Genomic DNA, 17,500 nt, shown 5'->3' with positions numbered 1-17,500 from the left:
TTTTTGTATCCTTTCAAACTAAAGCACAACAGTGGGCGTAAACATTGCAGTTGACATTTTATTGTGTTGTCAGAACTTTCTGTCATCACAACAGGAAATAGGAAGTCTCTCTCTCTCCCTCTCTCTCTCTCCTTCTCTCTCTCCCTCTCTCTCTCTCTCTCCCCCCCTCTCCCCCCCTCTCTCTCTCTCTCTCTCTCTCTCTCTCTCTCTCTCTCTCTCTCTCTCTCTCTCTCACACACACACAATGCACCTCTCGCTCACTCTTCCACTTCTTTCTCCCTCCATCTCTAGTTGTCTCTCTTTTTCCCTTTCTCCCTTTTTTCACTTCCTCTCTCTCTAAAACAATTTCTTTGACACAGAGAGCTTCAAAGTGAAAGCTACAACTAACTTTGTTGTGCTGTGGTTTCCCTTCAGATTGAGCTAAATTAAAACCCCTTGTGTTTTGTTTTTTAATATTTAACCTCAAATGTCTCCAACAATTGAATGCCTGAATAGATGCCATTTTTGATCACAGACTGTATGTGGTCACATACAGGGCCAAAATAGCATAAATAGAGGAGAATACTGATGAAGGTCAGAGAGGATTTGTTACAGTCATCAAAACATTTAAGTTATGCCTGTCCACGCCAAAGCCTGTGTTTCAACATTTAAATGTTAAAACTTTGGTCCCATTCCAGTTTTAAACAACGTAATGAGAAAATGTCTTCTTAACCAAGGACACACAATGTAAAATCACATAAAATGTCTCTGCTGATTTGTCACAGTCTGGCAAGTATTTCAGTTATGCGTGCACACAGGTCAGAGAGTCCCAGCTTCAGTACCGTGGACATTTCCCAAGTGCCCCTTCTAAGCGCCATGTATAGAGGGCATTGGGGAAGACGCGGCTTTATACATTTGTTGTTACCAGTATGGTAATGACCAAGTCGTGGTGCATTACTAAAGGGCCTGTGTTGTGTCATAGTATTGTAGTGCTTTGGTAGTTACATTTCAATGACTATTACAGCGTGCCACTGAAGGTACGGCGCGCATTAAGGGGCTAAAACAAGCCTGGCAAGTTCAAACAGAGAGGTAAAACCACCCTCGGACTCTACACAAAAGACGGAATGTCTGACAGGTGTTCTTACAGAAGAAAAGCACACTGGAGGGTTTTTTGCTTTTTAGTAAATGTTCTAACAGGAGAAGAAGCATGATTGTGACTAAAGCCTATTATAGCATTTGAACCATTTAGGAAAGGCTAAGCAATGAACTCAAGAGGCGGAATGCTACGAATTGGTAAAACCGCACACACCCTGCACACAAACTGTTCAGTCTCCTGCCCTCTGGATAGAGGTACAGGTGCCTCTGCTCCCGTGCCACCAGGCTGGCAAAGACCTTCATACACAAAGCAATCAGGATACTGAACACTTAACCCGCCCTCCCATTGCACATTCTACTTGCACATTCTACTTGCACTAACTCAAAAACATACATACACACACACACACACACACACGCACACACACACACACACACACACACACACACACACACACACACACACACACACACACACACACACACACACACACACACACACTGATACCCCCCCAACACTGTATTGTGACTGCACATTCCACACATGGTTCCAGTGATCCATATCCTTGGTCTGTTCATCTCTCTTGAGACCAAGATAAACAAATTTGCTTTAGATGGTGTCAAGCATGTGTGGTGGTAAACAAGTGAGTTTTACAAAAAAAAGTTTATCCTCTCAATATTCAAGCATGGTAGTGGGACTGACATGGTTTGGGGATGCATGAATTCTGTCAACATTAGTAATCTGAATTACACCTAAAGGAAACATGCATGTCAACATGCATGTCAACATGCACTGTGACTACTGAAGCTTCTGCTTCTCTGCTCTGCTCTTTTCTGCTGTTCTCTTCTCCTTTCTTCACTTCACTTCACTTCACTTCTCTTCTCTTCTCTTCTCTTCTCTTCTCTTCTCTTCTCTTCTCTTCTCTTCTCTTCTCTTCTCTTCTCTTCTCTTCTCTTCTCTTCTCTTCTCTTCTATTCTTCCTCTGGCTTTAATATTGAACTTCTCTACCTGACTTACCTCATAAGGGGTGAGAGCTGCCAGCTTGGATATTGCCCACCTCAGGGCCCTCCTGTTCAGCAGCATCAGTGCTCTTACTCTTCCTAAGCCAAAACTGCATAGGCCTATGTGACAGAGGAATAAAATGTAGAGGTGTCTGAGGGAGAGAGGGGGAGAGAGTTTGTGTGTGTGTGTGTGTGTGTGCGTGTGCGTGTGCGTGTGTGTGTGTGTGTGTGTGTGCGCGTGCGCGCGCGTGTGTGACTAGATAAGTACCATTTTCCCTTCCCATCCACCACACAGACAGTGTGCTGACAGCTTCAAATTTCTTTAGCTATTTCCAGACCCTGCTCAAGTCATGCCCAAGGTTACATAACCCACTTTGCAAGTGTTGCCTTTTTATGATGTATTCCCAATAGGTATTAGCATGCTTATTAGATTGCCGGCTAGAGTGCTGGCCTGAAGTAAGACTTTACAGAGGGTCTAACAACTGTAAATGCACACAGCTCCTTAGACAAGGACTTTCGGTTCAAGCATATCTGAGGCAAATCGGTTGATGATTCATATCTTAAGCCACATTTGAACTTTTGGGATTGTGTGGATTTAGATTTGTAAAAGTTATATTTATCATTTTAATGTCTGGCACTGCAGTCTTACTTCAGCAGACTCAAACATGCATCTGCACTCCTTTTTTCCACACAATTCAAACTCTGCCTTGTCCACTCAATATGTGATCAGTATTGTATCAAACAGTTTAGAAAAAAAACATGTATTAGCCCTCCAAAATGATACGGGTCAACAACACCCGGGAACACCTCCCGTGTAATATAAATGTGTAGGGGGGATTAGCAAGGGGGGGTGTCACTATTTTTTTTTCTGATTCATGTTCCTCGCTGACAATGAGCCAAAGCCAGTGAATCTCAGTGTGATAGAATAACTGATACTATTTGTCTCAAGCAAAAAACTGAAAACGGGTGAAAGTGACTCTAACACCTTACAAGGGTTAACATCATATTTTAATCTATGATTTTCAACAACAATACAGTTACTGTTTTTTTCTTTGTAGGGCAGTGTAGCCGTGTGGACTTGACCTGTCCTGTCCATGCCCCTTGTACTGCTATGCTTGTGTATAAGGGCCATTTACTGACTGAAACATCTGCTGCACTAATACTAAAACAGCTCTGTTAATGTTTATGCCTTTGCCATAGTCCTCCATTAGCATCACTCTGTTAGCAGTGTGATGCACTTTAAAGACACTTACTCGCTGCCAGGATTTTTTCTATTTAGAGTACGTAGTGTTTTCATTGTTCATCCGGCCGAGGACATTGTTTTTCTGAATCATTCCCTTGTGGGAACATTGTGATGAAGATTAAACGCGTGCTGACCACCTGTTGCAAAACTTCTAATCATTTCTTATCCACCACCTGCTGCAGTCTTTCCATACATTACGCTTAGCTGACACTTTTTATCCACAGCGACTTACAGCTATTTAGGTACAGGATATTGATTACAGTGTGATTAATGTGAGGTTAGGTGCCTTGCTCAGGGGCACTTCAGCCGTGGATTGAGGTGTAGAGAGAGATAATGGTGGGATTTGAACCTGCAATCCTCTGATCTTGGAAGTCCACCTCCCTAATAGGACAAGGCTGCCCCCTTTCCTTTTTCTTGGATACAGTGTGCATGTTTGCATGTGTTCTTGAGGTTGCTCCACCTGGCCTGTTTCTTCCTTTCCTTCTGTATTGCCCATTCACACAGGCTGATACTGCAGTGTCTGTACCCAGGAGCAGTGAGTGGGACACTGCGGATAATCCTGCTTTGTCTTTCAGTGTTCTTGGCAATGAGTTTGGCATACTAATAGACGTTTCTGCACCCCCTTTGTGCCTCTTATCACCAATAAAACTAAGTGCCACCGAATGCTGAACAGTGAAGGGGATGAACAGTTGGGTGACTCTGTGGTAAAATAAAATGAAGTTGAATTGTCTTTTCCTGCGTGTTAATTACGGTATGATTTCTCAGCTGATGCAAACCAAACTGTATTCTTTTGCTTTATTATGGTAATAAATCTCATTTCATGTGTAGAATTGGAGAAGCATGATAATTTATGGAAATCTAGTGTGGTGGTTTCCCCACCACCTCTATTCTATTTAACATAGACATCCAGTCTGCAGACTTCAGATGGAGGGATTGAGAAACATATATTGACACTGCAGAGAGAGAGAGAGAGAGAGAGAGAGAGAGACAGACAGACAGACAGACAGACAGACAGACAGACAGACAGACAGACAGACAGACAGACAGACAGACAGACAGAAAAAGAGAAAGGAAGGAAAAAAGAGGAACTCCTCCACATTTGGAAAACAGAGCCAGAGCTATCTTGCTGTCTGAATCTCAGAATGCAGAGTCAGACAAGACATATAGACTGACAGAGAGAGACACAGAGAAAGAAAGAGGAGGTCCCCCACATTTATCCCAATGCTGAGAGATGTTAAGCTTCCCCTGAATAGAGAGAGAGAGAGAGAGAGAGAGAGAGAGAGAGAGAGAGAGAGAGAGAGAGAGAGAGAGAGAGAGAGAGAGAGAGAGAGAGAGAGAGAGAGAGAGAGAGAGGGGGGGGGGTGTTTGAGGGTGTTTGAGCAATTCCCTATGTCTTCCCATCAGTTTGTCTGTCTACCTGTATGCCAGCCTGGGTGCCTGTCTGTGCATGCTAACTAAAAGACTGGAGGATATACAAGAGCTTTTATATGGTTTAATGTGCCACTACTCCTCCTAGCTGTTTGTCTACTTTTGCTATGGAGTGGAACCCACTTAGATACACACCACACAGTAGGCTACTGAAGAAATCTGTGTCTGAGCAACTTTTTCTTCTCTTTTTTCCTTCCTTCCCTCTCGTCCCTCCTTTGATTCTATAGTTTTGGTGGGAAGGCTGGCAGATGATGGATAGATTATTTATGTCTGTCATCATGTCTGTATAATTGGAGGGAGGTGTGTGTGTGTGTGTGTGTGTGCGTGCGTGCGTGCGTACATGTGTTCATGTGAGTGAGTGTGTGTGTATGTGTGTCACTTAGGACCCTAATGAGCAGTTAATGAGCCGGAATGGATGCTGGTCAAACCAATGTGTCACTGAATGCTCTATTGCCATGCTGATAGGTCAGCCTGATGGGTTGACTACGACTTCCTATGTAGTACTATCTATCTATCTATCTATCTATCTATCTATCTATCTATCTATCTATCTATCTATCTATCTATCTATCTATCTATCTATCTATCTATCTATCTATCTATCTATCTATCTATCTACCTTTCTCTGATGTCCTCACAGCCCCATCTTGCGCTCTGTTGATATTGTGTGATACATTCCAGCACACCTTTACAACTGAAGAGTTTCATTGCAAAACGGTGTATCTCCATTTTCGAGAGTTTGGGAATTTTTGTACTGGGCATTAACTCTCATGTCTCATTTTTTTTCATCTCCTAAGCTAATTGAAGACCAATGACACATGTTTTGAAAATTTAGGATATGTTGTATTACGTATTATCAACTTTGGGTCATAAAAGTTCGTAAACATGAGTAGAAATGGATACTCAAATGCAGCATATCTACCATAATACTGCTAAACAGCTCTAAATAGTTAGAGAAATAAATTACCATGAACATATGGGACCCTAGGTACAATACCTGATTAACCATAATCGTACTGTACGTAAAATAGTATGATTTTGAGTTTCGCACATGACCTACTAAGTATAGCCTACTATTCTCTTTACAGAACGACATAGGTCTATTTCGACCGCAGTCATTGACAGCTTGTCCCAAGTTGCCGACACGATTTTCAGCATGGCAATAGAATTAGCATCAGATTAGAGGACACAACTTCAACACTGCACTTTTGCAGGTTTCTCGCCTGTTTAAAACTCCTCTCCTGGACCAATTCTGGTAGGCTATTCTCTTACAGTAAAACAATCTGAGGTGCTCTTTCGTTATAGTTGAGATATTGCGCTATATAAATACAGGTTGTATTGTATTGTATTTCTCCGTAAAACCACAGGCATTTGTTTTTGCCATGGCCTCCTCCCATCCCAAAAAAATCCTTGATTTTGGTACTCACATGTCAGGCAGGTAGCCTGTGCAACTCAGCTGCCTCGTACATTTAGTAGTCTGAGTGAGAAGAGTTGTTAACATTGGCCCCATGCACACCACTTCCCTGCCAGAATGTGCGTGCGTGCGTGTGCGTGCGTGCATGCGTGTGTGTGTGTGTGTGTGTGTGTGTGTGTGTGTGTGTGTGTGTGTGTGTGTGTGTGTGTGTGTGTGTGTGTGTGTGTGTGTGTGTGTGTGTGTGTGTGTGTGTGTGTGTGTGTGTGTGTGTCTTTCTATCCGTCCATGTGTGTGACTGCCAAGTTTGGTGGCTGATTGGTGGCACTGTATTGCCCGCAGCACTGCCAACAACTTTCCTTTCACACTCAAGTATTTCTCTCTCTCACACACACACACACACACACACACACACACACACACACACACACACACACACACACACACACACACACACACACACACACACACACACACACACACACACACACAGATACTGAGCCCGCCCCAGTGCACACACACACACACACACACACACACACACACACACACACACACACACACACACACACACACACACACACACACACACACACACACACACACACACACACACACAGATACTGAGCCCGCCCCAGTGCACATACACCCTCACACAGCACTGTGTCCCAGTGCTCTCATTCACGTTTTTGTTTTTTTCACACTTCCTTACCATATTCTCTTTTTTCCCTCCGCTGTGTCTTCCCATCTACTCTCACTATTCACCCTCTTTTCACATCAACACTATTTGCAATGGCCTCAAACACATACAGTAGTACACCCACAATACAGACCCATTTTCACATTTCCACAAGTACTGCTTTCACGCCTGTTCTTGCACCAAATTTGTGCTGATGTCTCGCCGGTAGGTACATTCATTCTTTGCTGAAAAGACTCAACTACATCATAACAACATTACTATGACACTACTGACTGCCATAAGTAACAGGTTAAGACTTGGTCATTACATTTTCAGCGAAAATTAGGTTATAAAAGAGGCTCTTTGCAAAGGGGTTACATTAAAACCTCAAACACAACCCGAGAGGTAACTTGGTAAATTTTGGTGGTGGTTGCTGCCTACTTATGATACGTTTTTCTCTTAAAGGAGAGCATATGTTTGGAGGAGTTGATAATGTATCTATCAGTCATTGTCCATTGTTGTACCAATACGTCCTTACCTCAGATTTCAACACTGAGCCTCTCACAAATCATATTAGCAATTAATTGACAATTAATTTAATTAAGCAGGCTTGCCTTCTTGTTTGTCAGTTACTGTAATTGAAAGTTGATCTAATTGTTTGCATCACCAATGCCCGGCAGACACACTCACACACGCACACGCACACGCACACGCACACACACACACACACACACACACACACACACACACACACACACACACACACACACACACACACACACACACACACACACACACACACACACACACACACACACACACACACACACACACACACACACGCTGAAGTGAAATAGAATGGCAGTTTATTGCTGAATGCTGACTGAGGTCGTGTGGAAGTTAGTCCCTGCAACTATTTCCACCAGCCAGATTTCCACAACTCAGCCAGAAATATTGTCAGCCTCATGTTATTCACACAGCCGTGCACTTACACACACACACACACACACACGCACGCACGCACGCACACACGCGCGCACACACACACACACAATGTAATTGCTGTCAGGTTTCAGGTATGCCTATGAAGGCGATTCTCTCTATGTGTTAGTGTGTTTATGAACCTCTTCAAGATTCTAGGTTGGTGCTCTCCTACTGGCCTTTAGGAGAGGCCTACTGACCTCTTTTTGTGTTTCAGTGTTAGTTAGTACGTGTTAATGAAACTGACAGTTCTTGACAGCTCACTCATAGTAATGACCAAATATCCTTTTATTAGATTAAGCATTCATTTGCACTATATGACCTTCTAATTACCTTGAGAAAGTACTGATGTGTTCGGCCCTGTGCTTGCAGAGCTAGGGATATGTCCATGATACCAAATACAACACGGCCCTATTGCACAATACATCACTGTCTAGCATGTGCACGCCATTCATTCTTTTTTGTGTGTGCACCTATTTTCAACGGTTTGTGTGTGTGCGCGTAGCCACTGTTTTTCATGATGATCAGTAATCATTTGGCATGGAAATACATGTAGAGAAGCCTTTAAATTTGATAATTAAAGAGGGGAAATTGTAATTTCTGGTTGTAAGGTTTTGGCATGTTGTCAAAATTCTTTGTTGAATTCATTTAGGTCCATTGGCTTATTTTTGAGTAGTTGTAAGTAGCTAATTAAGTTATAGGATATTGTGAGCTTTTGATGGCATCGACAAACTTCAAGTTCACCTCAAACATGCTCACAAAGGAATTATGAAGGAATATGCTGTATTCTTTTTGCATTCTTTTCTGCTCACTTTATACTACTTAGGCAGTGCTCGAGGCGATAATGTCCATTCCTGAGTAGGCGTGTTGTCACAGGTAACTCTCAACTCGAGCAAGTACCGCAAGCTTTGCGAAATCATGACTGAAGCAGAGCTGTACATGGTATACAAGGGAGTGTTCATCCCAAAACTTTATCAGCGTCTGGAGAGTTTGAAATACTACGAGGAGTTCACTTTTCGTCCGGATGATATCCTTATTGTTACCTATCCAAAATCAGGTAGGTAATCTCTTTTCGACCTACACTAAAGTAGGCAACTTGTCCTTGGTATTCGATTGCAACACTCGCTGATAGTTCTCATTGTCATGACGTGTCGGCAATGTGAAGTTGACTGTTTGCCACCGGTAGTGGAGACTGCAATCCACTCCTGCGTCCTACATGTTTCCATGTTTAACGCAGCCTGAAGAGAAATGCTTTCTCAATACTTTGTTGCTTCCCCTACTCCTTAATTCGCATTGACAGGAGCACTTCATGCTTTCACCGGGTTAAACTTTTATTTTTTCGCACATCTCAGCTGGCAGACGCGTCAGATATGGCCGATGGGTCACTCAGCAGACAATTTGAAAAAAAAACTACTGCACAAAGACTATTTCGCTCTTTTCAGGTCTAGGAATGAAGGGAATGCGGGACATGCCACAATTACCAGTCCCTTAATGTTGTAAAGTAAGACAGATGATGTTATGCAAGTACAGTACGAACGTTGTTCAACTTTGATTGATCCCATATGGGTTTGCCTGGCTGTTGCTCAGGCACCACATGGATGCAGGAGATTGTTCCCGTGATCCAGAGCGAAGGGGACTTCACCCCAATAGACACCATCCCAAACTGGGATCGGGTACCATGGCTGGAAAACGCTGGGAGCAGGGCAAACATCCTAAAGCTGGAGCAGAGGCCATCTCCACGCATCTTTGCCACGCACTTCCACTATAATATGATGCCAGAGTCCTACTTCAAGGTCAAACCAAGAGTATGTCATGGTTGGTTGTTAAAAAAATATATTCATACATCTGTAATTAGTATGACTGCCATACAGTAGACTATTCATTAATGCAGCCTCTGAGAAATGTGTTAAAATGTAGCCTAATAATTCGGTTCCTTATGCATTAATGCCCAAATGATCCTTCAGATATGCAAATGATTACAAAAAAAACTAAATGCTCTATGTCTACATGGCAATTGTAGACCTATTCATTTCCCACATGATTATGTCGAAATTTGATTATCCCCTCAGGTTTTGTATGTCTTTCGAAACCCAAAAGATGTCTTCACGTCATCATACCACTTCCATGGAATGGTTTCCTACCTGGTGAACCCGGGAACCGTGGATGAGTTCTTACAGAAGTTCATTGATGGGAAAAGTAAGGAAGTGCAGATACTGTCATTGTACACCATAATGAATGTTCACTTGTTAAATTACATTACATTACACTTATGTGACGTTTTTTTTTTTTTTTTTTAATCAAAAGTGACTTACCATTATTTATAAGGCATTGGTTACAGTCCCTGGAAGAATATGGGGTTACATGCCTTGCTTAATGGCAACTCAGCCATGGAGTGAGACAGGGAGTGGAAAACATCAGGCCACAGCTGCCCCATATACATGTACTGCACTACTTCTGACGAGCTGGGTGTAAGCCTGTTTCCATAGTGTGCTACATGGGGACCAAAACAGGGGTAACACCTTATTTTAGGGATACATCTATTAGCACTAATACATACAATGTTAATGCCTGCATAAATACCTTGTAAGGTATGTTCTAAGCAAATGCTAAGCTATGCTCTTTTAGTGCGATTAGAAAAGCATTTCAGACCTGGTCATTTATTAAGTTAAACTATGTTCAACCCTTCCGTGCATTATGCATACCCTCTTTTACAACCATATTGTGTCAAAAATGGTATGATCAGATCTTCATTGGTTACTTTAGAGTTTTGATAATGTCATAACACTATTATTGTGTTTATTATGTTTTTTTTTAGCAAATAGTGAATGGGATCGTCAGCACCATCATACAAGTAGCTTTTCAAAGCTTGATTTTTAAAATGACAAAGTTTCCACATGAAAATAATGTCTCAAGGGACTTTGGTTAGAGGCTACCTTAAAAAATAATACTACATGTAAATGCAGCACAGGGTTTTTTCAGAATATATTATAGAATATATTTATTCTACAGTTTATGTGAACTCACTGACCTATTTTTTCACACAGTAATGTTTGGCTCTTGGTTTGACCATGCCAAGGGATGGATCAGCGCCAAGGAGTCGGATACCATCTGTTATATGTTTTATGAGGATATGATAAGAGTAAGTTGATATTTTTGCCTTCATAGCACACAGTCCAGAACAACTGTATTTTTTTTATTATTTGTATGGGAGCTAGCATTAACTTAAGTCAAGCTGGCTGGTTTTGTTGTCATAGTTCGAGGATTTGGAAGTTGTAAATGACACATGAAAACCCCCAAAGCTGATAAATCTGTAGTTGGTGTGTAAACAACATTTTAGACCAGGACTTTAAATAAAAAAGGATTCTTTTCCCCAGCCTGCGCTTCATCCTCCCACCCTGTCCCTGCTGCATCATATACAAATATCACACACATTTGCACATATCTAAATACATTCACCAGGATCTGAACGTTTCTAGTGCTAGTGGAGGAATGATATAGGAGTGGAAGACGAGGTCAATTACATCAACGATGACTTTTATCTTGAATTTGTGTTTTCCGCCTTGTCTTTGATTTTCAACAGGATCTCCAGGGGTCTATCAGTAAGCTTGCCTCCTTTCTGGGTAAAACTTTGAGCCAGGACATTGTGGCCAAGATAGCCGATCGTTGCGTCTTCAAAAACATGAAACAGAACAAAATGTCCAACTACTCCATGGTGCCCACCAATTTCTTTGACCAACAGAAGTCAGAGTTTTTAAGGAAAGGTGAGAATATATTATGTTTACTTGCAAATATCCTTTGTTATCCACTTTGGTCAGGTACATTGGAGGCCCACATGATCACTGAAGAAAAAAATCCAACACACTGTCTCCATCTGCAAAGTTTCAGACAACTGACCCTCATCATACATCCTCTTTGGCAAAGTTTAATTGAAATCTTCAAGTCAAGTTGTCTGATGATATTTGACTGAAACAATGCAAATAAACCTTGCAAATGAGGACAGTGTGATGATGCTACCAGGTGCAAAAACCCTGGTAATCAAACCCCATGTACGGTCCTTTCTATAAAAGGAAATGTATGTACAGTCTGATAACACAACCCCTTGGGACCTTTATTAAGTTAATTTGTACCTGTCTAAAAAAGGAAAGGTGTACAGCCGGTGCAGTACTTTTGCGAAAGTGATGTTTTATTGATGTGTCTGATACTGTCTTAATTTCAGGCACTTCGGGTGATTGGGTGAACATGATGAGTCCCGCCCAGTCGGATCATTTTGATGCTGCATATAAGGAGAAAATGATAAACACCAATTTCAAATTTCATTGGGACAGCTTTTGTCAAGTTCATGCACAGTAAATATTCTGTGTTATTTTGACACTATGTGTGGAGGTACTAACACCATGAGTGTAAATTTGACCATAGAGTATTGAATTAAAGGGGCAATATGTAAGATTAAAAGTTAAATTAATCACTGTCCCGAGTCAGCCAATGCTTATTTGAGTCAATAGTGAGTGAATGATGACTCTCGCAACCTCTTTCAAGGTCCGATGTCAGAGAACCCCTAATTTAACTTTTGACAGAATGTCCCGAATGAGTATCATGGGAAACTCTTCTCACACGATAAAAGTGCTTTACATAACGCCGGATTTGTTGGCATTCTGTGATTACAAACATTCAGCGAACTTAGTTAAACAGCATTTTTTTCATGACGGTGTAGATGTTAAGACAGGCATGCCATGGGCACCACGCTAACTACGTAATCCTACATTGTGCCCCTTTAACAATGCACAATTTACAGTGTGATTGACCTTTGTGAGACTTCCACAAGAATCTCATCCCTTGAATGACGTGTGCCAGATCTTTTTAGGTTTTGTAAATGTCTTACGTAAGAGGACAGTGTGGTTGAATGATGTAACTCCATAACTATTTAATAAATCCACGTCCTTTTAAATACAATGATCATCCAATAGCAATTATTAATGCTGTTTCCTTTAATAGCAAAAACATAGGGCTTTGTCATTGGTGCTGAACGTCTTTTGGACCAAAATGAATTGTTCTTGTGATTGACATTTTAAAACACAATAGTACCACACTCACTGTAACCATCTTGAAACAAATGCAAATGTGAAAATGTGAAACAAAAAATGTAAAACACAACTGCATTGCCTTTGGTGATAAATATCTACATCTATTTAAATGAATGGCTCTTGTTGAGTGTGGGAATTTGCATACTGTATCATATCCCATTAGAATTCAATTTGTATCTTTCCATTTACACATTAAATGTTTATCTTCTAATGCATTGAAGTACTTTCTGGTGTCTATGTGTTTCATATTGTCCACCTGTGTGTAGTTTTCTCTTGTGAAGTTGTCATTCTTGTCTTGAAGCAAGATTTCAGGGCTGTTAAAAAAAAAACATGTATAGTGAAAACGTAGGCCAAACCCCAACGTGGATTCAAATACATTTCCTGATAGTATGTATATCAGTCTTTGTGTACCACAGTGCTGAGTGATAACAAGAGTACAAATATTAAACACTTCAGAATGAAACCACTGGAGATAGAAGTGTTTGACAGTAGAGTAGAGATAGGAGGGCGTACAGTACTTACGTCATCGGAGCGTAGTAAGACATGGTCGCTATGGGAGCCCCTTTCTTCCTCTACGGACAGTATTGGAAGAAATGGTGCAATGCCACTGCCACATCATGGTACCACTTTTTATCCATCATGGCGTCGCACCCACTGACCATGCGCACCATGTCCGCAGGCTACACCCCCGTACAACACAGTGGCCAATGCATTGTCAAGGGAGTGATACTACTTATCCAATCTACGTTCTTTGCTTTATACTATGTTCTGCATTCCCCCTCCAAAAGTGAGTAGTTGCACCCTAAGGCTGCAGGCATTTCAAGGGTCAGAGTGAGTGAGTCTCTCTATTGTATGTCCAACAATTTTAGAGGGCCAGTAACACATGATCCCCCCCACACACCATTACACACCTCCTTACACCATCTCATACTGCTCACCAGGGGTGGGAAATTATTATGGACCAAGGGCCACACTGGGCATAGAATATTGACTGAAGGGCCAGATGTTCACAAGCAACTTGAACGTGTCAATAAGAAATAGTGCAAGATGACGTATACGTATAAGTTATAACTTGTCAGCTTTGCCCTTCCTGCACATCATAATGAAATGTAGGCTATTTTAGATCTAGCCTAAATCTACTTGGTTAATCTTTAGTTCACGAGACCCCTGTTTTAGATAGCCATATTAAAAATGTTGGAGTGACCGTATGAATTTAGATTTAAAGGTTGTCTTTCTTGTAAAGGCTCTGCTGACCACATGAATTGTGACTCCCAGGCCTGAGTTTGCCCACCCCCAGCTGTACACACACACATGCACACACAAACACACACACACACACACACACACGCACGCGCGCGAACACACACACACACACACACACACACACACACACACACACACACACACACACACACACACACACACACACACACACACACACACACACACACACACACACACACACACAGCACAGTGGATAAAACAAATGGATGATCTCTTTATTGGACAAGGTCAATGCTATGATATGATTGCTGTGGACTATGTGTGCTCTTTGGTGTGTGTGTGGATGCAGCAACATGCTCAAGGCCTGGCTACTACATGTGTCTGTCCATCTGTCTCTCAATCACTCTATATCTGTGTGGACCATGTGTCTGTTTGCAGCAGAGAAAGACATCCAAATCTCACAGTCTGCTGCATGGCATGATTGACGGAAGGTGGAGTCTGCATGTGTGTGTGTGTGTGTGTGTGTGTGTGTGTGTGTGTGTGTGTGTGTGTGTGTGTGTGTGTGTGTGTGTGTGTGTGTGTGTGTGTGTGTGTGTGTGTGTGTGTGTGTGTGTGCATGACTGTGCCTGCGCGCCTGTGTGCATGTGTGTGTAGCCGAGCTGTCTCTATTCTCCGTGTTGCAGAGGAGGTTAGTGGATGGGCACTGACATGCCTGAAATCTGGGCCCTTTGTGCTGCAAGCCAACAAGCAGTGGAGCAGAGACACGGACGGACGGACGCACGCACGCACACACACGCACGCACGCACGCACACACACACACACACACACACACAAATACATACATCCAGTAACTTTGTGCTGGTAGTGAAGGATGTTAAGTCAATATTCCATAAGAATCTTTCACTTGGTGATACACCAAATCTGGTTCACAGGTGCTTCAGGAGCTACTTTCCCAGAAAAGGTCGCTATCCAGGTGGAAAAACAAGATGGCGGCCATTTTTCAAGATGGCCGCAATACAGATATAATACAGATACCGTTACAGAAGTGACAAAAGCACCAAACTTTGCATGGTGTTTCTTTAGGGTATATGCTGTAATTCTAGCCTCGGAGCCCTCGGAAAAAGAAAAACATTCTACCATGTCATATACAATATGTCATGCATTACCTTGTTATTACATGACATTTTACTTAGCTGACGATGTTAATATAGTCCCGAACTCAGCAGAGATGAAGCAAGGGCAGGGGTAGCCTGCTTGACCAGATTGCTGCAACTACAAAAATGTTCATAGTGTGAAAGTATGGGTGAGTCTGTGCTTACATGTTTGACAGCAAATGTAACATTGTGAAAATGTTGAGAAGATTTTTGGTCTGAATTAAAATGAGCATTTCCCACACTAAAACTATGGTGAGAATAGACTGCTGCTAATGCTCGCTCAGCTGCATCTGAATTGGGAAGTGTCATTGCAAGATGATGCCCAAGGTAGCAGGTTCTCCATCCTCTAATTTCCATAACAAATATTTTTTTATGTGTATGAGAGAGGGTAAAGGACAATACCTCTCCATGTGTATGAAGAACCCATAAGATCACCTAATTCTAAATTTTCACAAGTAGCATTATGTCTATAGTGACTGCATTTCAGTCTTTAAGAATGGCATTACAGATCACTCAATATACAGTACATGTAGGCTATATCTTCAGTTCAAATCAAATGGGAATGATTTCTAAGTAGGTGTTGAGTAAGTAGGCAGAGGTGTGAGAATTGTTTTTTTTCCTCCTGAATTTGCAAACAAGTCCTCACCTAGTACTTGTGTCACAAGTTGCAATACAATAAACTCAGTAATCATTCAGTATTCCAATTGCTACTTCAAAAATGACAGCTGATGGACAACATGTTACCTACCGTAGGTCTTTGCCACCTTTAAGAGAAATATCTATGTTAAAAAACAATTCTCATATGGTATATACTATATATATATATATATATATATATATATATATATATATATATATATATATATATATATATATATATATATATATATATATATATATATATATATATACACAAAATGCCATATGACTTTTTTAACCTTCAAGATTTTGAGTGGTAACAGTAACATAACTCATTCCCACTACATATTTTTGCATCATATTGTACATGACCTCAGAATGCTCTAAATGTTTCAGTTCTGTGTAGTTGTACTGTACAGTACAGTACAGTACAGTAAAGTACAGTAGCATACAGTATGGTGCCGTATAGTAAAGTACAGTACAGTAGAGTATAATACAGTAGAGTATAGTACACTATAGCACAGTACAGTGGCATACTGTACAGTACGGTACAGTACAGTAGCATACAGTACGGTGCAGTACAGTAAAGTTAAGTAGCATACAGTACGGTACAGTACAGCACAGTACAGTAACATACAGTATGGTGCAGTACAGTAAAGTACAGTAGCATACAGTACAGTAGAGTGTAGTACAGTACATTGCAGTACAGTACAGTAGCATACAGTACGGAGCAGTATAGTAAAGTACATTACAGTACAGTAGAGTATAGTACAGTACAGTACAGTACAGTACAGTACAGTATAGTCTTGATGACTTGTAGGCTACTTTGACAGCTGTATCCCTCCAAAGCCAATGGCATTTCCACATGCTGTTGTTTAAAATTTTTGAAAGACTTGAGTGTGTGAGAGAGGGAAGGCAGGCAGATATGTTTTAAACACGCAGATATGTTTTAAACACGCACAAATAAAAAATAACAAACAATCAATAAATTAAGTGGTTAGGTAGCACGTCATCTAAGTTTAAGCACAAAGTAGACCAGAAAACCATTTTGCTAATACATACAATACATAAAGTATTTGTCAATATACTGTATGGTGTATTGCACATTGATTATTCATAATTTCCCAAGCATAAAGGCCCCTATCACTCCACAGTACACTTAGGACTTGAGATATACATATCTGAACACAAATCAATATATATTTTATTTTGTAATGACCTTATAGAGGTAGATAATCCAAGCTGACACATGATATGTACATGTATTATTCACTTCAATGATATGAAAATTGAGCATTTCACTTGGGCTCCTTGGCTTAAATCATTGAGGGGGTCCTAAGGAAGCATCGTGCAAAGTTTCACGCTTTTGTCAGCTCCGTAACAGTAGTGCCCTTTTTGTCCCATAACCGATTCCAATAATATGTATTGTGGCCATCTAGGAAAATGGACGGCCATCTTGGATTTCAAGTGGCCTGCATGCCTTTTCAAAAGAGTTTCTAAGGAGCATCTATGACCATTTCAGTGCTTGTTTCACCATTTGAACAGTTTCAGTTGCTAATTCATATCTGTGTGGCGGCCATCTT

At 41.2% G+C, this 17,500-nt stretch overlaps 2 protein-coding genes across 2 annotated transcripts in view; both read left to right on the top strand.

Annotated features, from left to right (window-relative positions):
* LOC134448156 (cadherin-13-like) overlaps window positions 1-17,500 on the top strand; it is a 188,302-nt gene that overhangs the window by 133,076 nt on the left and 37,726 nt on the right. The gene's annotated exons all lie outside the window — the stretch shown is intronic.
* LOC134447019 (sulfotransferase 2B1-like) lies at window positions 8,737-13,051 on the top strand. Its single transcript, XM_063196304.1, has 6 exons — window positions 8,737-8,875; window positions 9,406-9,623; window positions 9,888-10,014; window positions 10,863-10,957; window positions 11,399-11,579; window positions 12,035-13,051. The coding sequence occupies exons 1-6, from the start codon at window positions 8,737-8,739 to the stop codon at window positions 12,166-12,168; spliced, it is 894 nt and encodes a 297-aa protein (XP_063052374.1). The 3' UTR covers window positions 12,169-13,051.

The sequence above is a fragment of the Engraulis encrasicolus genome, chromosome 4 (assembly GCF_034702125.1).
Source record: "Engraulis encrasicolus isolate BLACKSEA-1 chromosome 4, IST_EnEncr_1.0, whole genome shotgun sequence".
Lineage (NCBI taxonomy): Eukaryota > Metazoa > Chordata > Actinopteri > Clupeiformes > Engraulidae > Engraulis > Engraulis encrasicolus.
The sequence above is the reverse complement of the archived record's forward strand: the minus strand, read 5'-3'. Positions and strand labels throughout refer to the sequence as shown.